General features: G+C 53.7%; 1 protein-coding gene across 1 annotated transcript in view; it reads right to left on the reverse strand.

Annotated features, from left to right (window-relative positions):
- Positions 1 to 5711, reverse strand: part of LOC106816750 (calcium/calmodulin-dependent protein kinase type II delta chain-like) — an 18996-nt gene extending 13285 nt beyond the window's left edge. Inside the window, exons 1-2 of the mRNA XM_014821373.1 lie at positions 5674 to 5711; positions 4321 to 4401 (exon numbers count right to left, since the gene is read on the reverse strand). Of these exons, the coding sequence (XP_014676859.1) occupies positions 4321 to 4401; positions 5674 to 5698 (106 nt within the window). The 5' untranslated portion in view covers positions 5699 to 5711. The remainder of the gene's footprint in view (positions 1 to 4320; positions 4402 to 5673) is intronic.
- Positions 5712 to 6013: the final 302 nt, after the last annotated feature.

Here is a 6013-nt window from a genome sequence, read left to right on the forward strand (position 1 = left end):
GAGGAGAAAGAGAGGAAAAAGAGAGGAGAGGGAGAGGAAAAAGAGAGGAGAGGGAGAGGAGAGAGAGGAGAGAGAGAAGAAAGAGAGGAGAAAGAGAGGAGAGAGAGAGAGGAGAAAGAGAGGAAAAAGAGAGGAGAGGGAGAGGAGAGAGAGGAGAGAGAGAAGAAAGAGAGGAGAGAGAGAGAGGAGAAAGAGAGGAGAAAGAGAGGAAAAAGAGAGGAGAGGGAGAGGAGAGAGAGGAGAGAGAGGAGAAAGAGAGGAAAAAGAGAGGAGAGGGAGAGGAGAAAGAGAGGAAAAAGAGAGGAGAGAGAGAGGAGAGGGAGAGGAGAGAGAAAAAATAGAGGAGAAAGAGAGGAGAGCGAGAGAGGAGAGGGAGAGGAAAAAGAGAGGAGAGGGAGAGGAGAGAGAGGAGAGAGAGAAGAAAGAGAGGAGAAAGAGAGGAGAGAGAGAGAGGAGAAAGAGAGGAAAAAGAGAGGAGAAAGAGAGGAAAAAGCGAGGAGAAAGAGAGGAGAGAGAGAGAGAGGAGAAAGAGAGAAGAAAGAGAGGAAAAAGAGAGGAGAGTGAGAGGAGAGATAGGAGAAAGAGAGAAAAAAAAGAGGAGAGGGAGAGGAAAAGAGAGGAGAGGGAGAGGAGAGAGAGAGGAGAAATAGAGGAGAAAGGGAGGAGAAAGTGAGGAGAAAGAGAGGAGAGAGAGAGGAGAAAGATAAGAGAAAGAGAAGAAAAAGAGAGGAGAGAGAGAGAGAGGAGAGAGAGGAGAGAGAGGAGAGAGAGGAGAGAGAGGAGAAAGAGAGGAGAAATAGAGGAGAAAAAGAGAAGAGAGACAGGAGAGAGAGAGAGAGAGAGAGAGGAGGAAGAGAGGATAACGAGAGGAGAAAGAGAGGGGAAAGAGAGGAGAGAGAGAGAGAGCAGAAAGAGAGGTGAAAGAGAGGAGAAAGAGAGAAGAGAAACAGGAGAAAGAGAAGAGAAAGAGAGGAGGAAAGAGAGGAGGAAAAAGAAAGAAAGAAGAAACGATAAAACGAAAAGCGAGAAACGACAATGCTGCACGCATAGATGGCACCACGGAACGGTGTCATGGCGTCTGCTGCCCGGCGCGGCAGACGACAGCACGGATAACATCGGCTGCACAGCCGCGATGGCAGGAGAGCCACCAGGGGGCGCAGACACGCTTGCGTGCTGCGTTCGAACATCTAAAATTGGAGTCGAGCCTTTTTTGCATCGCCGATTTCGAAATAACGATACTTGAAAAAACCTCGCCGCTCCAATGAGCTGTGGCGCCATCTGCCAGAGGGTTTGTGCAGAAACAAGAGGCAGCAGATTTTGCGACTTGGTACACAACATCGAAATTACACAGGGACTATATCTAGCCTACACACAGTACTACACAACATATACTGTATACTACACCTAGTATGTAATAAGCACTACAATATATAGAGAATGTAAACATCAATTATACTCGCCTCTCCTCCACTCAGCCCATCCTCCCCTCCACTCAACCCGACCCAAACCCCTCCACTCACCTTCCGCCCTCCCCCACCCAACCCACCCGCCTCCACTCACCTCCTCCCTCCGCTCCACTCAACCCCCACCCCTCCACTCCACCTCTTCGCCGCCACCGCTGACTCAACCCACCACCTCTCCAACTCACCCACCCTCCCCGCCACTCACCTCCTCCTCCCGCCTCCACTCAACCCCCACCCCTCATCTCACCTCTTCGCCGGCCACTCTGACTGCAACCCACCAACCCTCTCCACTCAACCCACCCTCTCCACTCACCTCCTTCCCTCCGCCTCCATTCAACCCCCAACCCCCACTCACCTCATTTCCCGCCACTCTGACTCAACCACCCACCTCTCCACTCAACCCACCCTCCCCTCCACCTCCTCCCTCCCCTCACTCACACCCTCCCCCTCCACTCACCACCGTGCTTCTCCACTCACCTTCCTCCCTCCACCGTCCTGATCCTAAAGCCCACCACCCTCTCCAACACCTCCTTCCGCCTCCACACGCAGCCACCTCACAGCACCACTCCACACCTCCCCGCACATCGTTCGCCACCACCCCCTCCCAACTCACCTCCCCTGCACCCACTTCAGACGCCACACGCCACCCATCACTTAACCCACCCAGGCCTCTCCCCCTCCTCCACCTCCACTCACCACCTCCCCCTCCACATAACACCCAACCTCACTCACCACCTTCATCCCTCCACTCAACCCACCCACCCCTCCACTCACAACCCACCCCTCCACATCAACCACCCCACCCCTTCTACGCACCTCGCTCCCTGGCCACCTCAGCCACCTCCCCTGCCAACTCACCACCTTTCCCCCTCCACTCAACAACCCACCCCTCACTTAACCCACCCACCCCTCCACTCACCTCCTCCCCTGCCACTCACCACCGCGCCCCCCCACTCAACCACCCACTCCCTCACTCAACCCACCCACCCGCTCCACGCACCACCGCCCCCTCCACTCACCTCCTCCCTTCCACTCACCACTCCGCCTCACACATCAACCCAACCCACCCCTCCACTCACCTCCTGCCCCTCCACTCACCACCTCCCCCTGCCACCTCAACCACCCACCCTCACTTACCCACCCACCCCTGCCACTCACCTCCTCCCCTCCACTTCACCACCTCCCCCTCACTCGCGCGACCCACCCCTGCCACTCAACCCACCCACCCCATCCATGCCACTCACCTCCGCCCTTCACCTCACACCTCACTCTCCACTCACCAGCGCACCCCTCCACTCACTCACCCACCCCTCACTCCTCCTCCTCGACCTTCCACTCTACCACCCTCCGCCGTCACTCAACCACCACCCCTCCCACTCCACATCGCTCCCCCTGTGCCGCGTGCCACTCACACCCTCCCCCTCCACTCAACTCACCCACCCTCCACTCCATCACCACGCCCTCCACTCACCTTCCTCCCTTCATCACCAGCCTCCTCCGCACTTCAACCCACCCAACCCCTCACATCATCACCCACCCCTCCACTCACCTCTCCCTTCACTCAACACCCTCTCGCCACTCAACCCCACCCACCCTCCACTCACCTCCCCCTTCCACTCACCACCTCCTCTCCACAGCTCAACCCACCCACCCCGTCGCACTCACAATCGCGCCCTCCACTCCACCAGCCGTACCCCGTCCACGGTTAACCCATCCACCCCCGCCGACTGCACCTTCGTCCCTGGCACCACTCATCCACCGTCCTCATCCACTCAGCCCGCACCCACCCCCCCACTCACCTCCTCCCTATCCACTCACCACCATCCTCCTCACGCGAAGCGCCCAGCGCCACCCCTCCACTACACGCTCCTACGGCCCTCCCACTCACGCACCTCGGCTCTCCACTCAACCACCAACGCCCCTAAGCCAACTCAAGCCTCCCCCCTCCTCGGCACTCAACCACACCACCCCGTCACTCACCACGCGCCCCTCACGCGACAGCCAACCTCCCGCACATTCGCCAACCGCGACACCGCATACTACAGCGCTCCGTCTACCCGCGCTGACCAGCGCACCACCTTCCCCCTCCGTCAGCGACCTCTGACCCGCCCCTCCGACTCACCACGCGTCCCTCTCCGAGCTGTAACGCCACCCACACCCCGCGGGTCCACTCCATCAACCCACCCCTTCCCTGCAACCCAACCCAACCCCTCCACTCATCACCTCCACCGCCTCGCCAGCTTCAAAACCCAGCCACCCCTCCAGCTCAGCACCACCCCTCCACTTAACCCACCCAGCCCTATCGGTGGGATTCACCCTCCTGCCCCTCCACTCTGACCTCAAACCCACCCACCCCTCCACTCAAACCACCACCCCCTCCACGCTAACCCACCCACCCCTCCAACTCATCACCCACCCCTCCACTCACCTCCGCCCGTCTCCACTCACCCACCCACACCCCTCCACTCACACCCTCCCCCTCCACTTAACCCACCCACCCCTCACCACCACGCCTCTTCCCCTAGCCAGCTTAACGGCTCTACCACCCTATGTTCACTCACCACCTAAACCCGCTTATTGGGGGTAGCCACTCATAATCCACCGCACTCGCGCATTCCCACTCACGCTCCTCACTCTCGTACCAGCTCTAACCGGGCCTACTTCGTCTCCTACCTCACCACCCTCCCTTCCACTCAGCACCCTCTTCTCCACTCACCTCCTCCCCACCACTCAGCCCACCCTCCCTCCCCTCCACTCAACCCACCCCTCCACTCACACACTCGCCGCCCCGCAGCGTCACAGACAGACCGCCATGACTCATGGACGCCCGCCGCGACACAGAAACAAGCGAACGTACCTTTGACGTCGTCGTCCTCGATGGTGGCGCTACTGTCCGACGATTCCTTCACGTCGTTCTTCTTCGCGAGGAGGTTTCTACCTGCAGTAGTGCCGAAAAACAAGAGAACGTGCTGACACGGTGCCGACGCGATCAAACGACAAAACGACAGTGCTGCCCCCTAGCAGCGCAACACGTTATCATGGGTGAATAATGAAAACAATAATAAATTAACAAAAAATTAATAACAAATTAGTGATCAATAGTGACAAGTTGTTAATGAATGATGACAATTTGCCATTATTCACCCCTGGAGTTATCAACGCAGGGATATTGATACTGATGGTAGAGCAAGAGACAGTCGAGAGTGGTAGAAGCAGCCAGAAAATTCACGGTCACCTAGTTAATACGATCACTTAACTTTAATTTGAATTTGAATCTTTAAAATTCTACAACAGTTGCTAATTAATATGATCACCTTACACAACGAAATGCTTTACCACAGCCTGTACCGCCACATTTATACGAAAAGATTATGTTGTTAAGAACTGAAACTGTATTCGAAATAAGTGTATAATAATATCAACTGCAAAACCGATGCACAAATAGAATGTTATAGAATGAATATAATTAATCTAAAGATTCACGTGAATAATGCACATTCAGCTACTGCTTGGAAAGGTAAAGAAAACACCTAGGTATGTTGTTTATTACATACTATATATATATATATATGTATATATATATATATATATATATATATACATATATATACTTAGATGCTTCTATAACTGTGGTGTCTACACACATCACACACGCTTGCACACAGCCGCACATATAAAGCAATAATGCAGCACGTGCAAGCCATTCCCTACATACTACTATAATTGTGTGTTGGTGATTTCTACAATCAGTCAACATGCTACCAGTGCAGATTCACTACTACCGCCAGAGACGGGCTATTGTCTATGCTACTTACCTAATACCGACAGGGGATGTTCTGGTACCAACCTTGTGTAGTCACTAACACCAGGGGGCTGTTCAAGTACCAATATTTAGGATCCATCACTGCCAGGGTGCAGGTCTAGTACCAACCTTGTACGGTTTCCACCGCCAGAGGGCACCCCTAGTACTAATCCTCTACAGCTACTACCACCAGAGGGCTGCTCTAGCAGCCACCCTCAAAGCCACCACCAACAGCTACTACCACCAGAGGGCAGCACCTACAATTATAGCCATTTTTGGTCGACTACTGCCACTAGGTGGCGCCACAATGACGAGCAACCACAGACGACCACCAGAGGGCGCCGGCACCCTCGCGCGCATGCAGCCGGGGTTTCGGCGTCATCCACGTACCTTCGTTATTATACTTACTGGAGAAATTCCTTGTCGCCAGCATGGTCGTGAGTATCGCCCCCTGGTGGAAGAGAGAAAAACAAGTGAATGCCGGTCAGCTGCCGCCAGCACACATACACGTGCAATGCATTACATTACGAATAACGTAATATCAATAATTAGTAATACATGAATTAACTTTTATTTAATTAACTTAATTACACCCAATTATACCTTAATGATACCTAAGGTAAGTTGTTGATAATATTCATATTATCAAGTAATAAGTTCTTGATAATATTAAGAGTGAATTAAAAAAATAATGATTCATTCAAAACGAAAATTTTTTTCGTGCATTTCCGATATTTAATAAAAACGT

Source organism: Priapulus caudatus, unplaced genomic scaffold (assembly GCF_000485595.1).
Source record: "Priapulus caudatus unplaced genomic scaffold, Priapulus_caudatus-5.0.1 Scaffold1476, whole genome shotgun sequence".
Taxonomy (NCBI): Eukaryota; Metazoa; Priapulida; class Priapulimorpha; order Priapulimorphida; family Priapulidae; genus Priapulus; species Priapulus caudatus.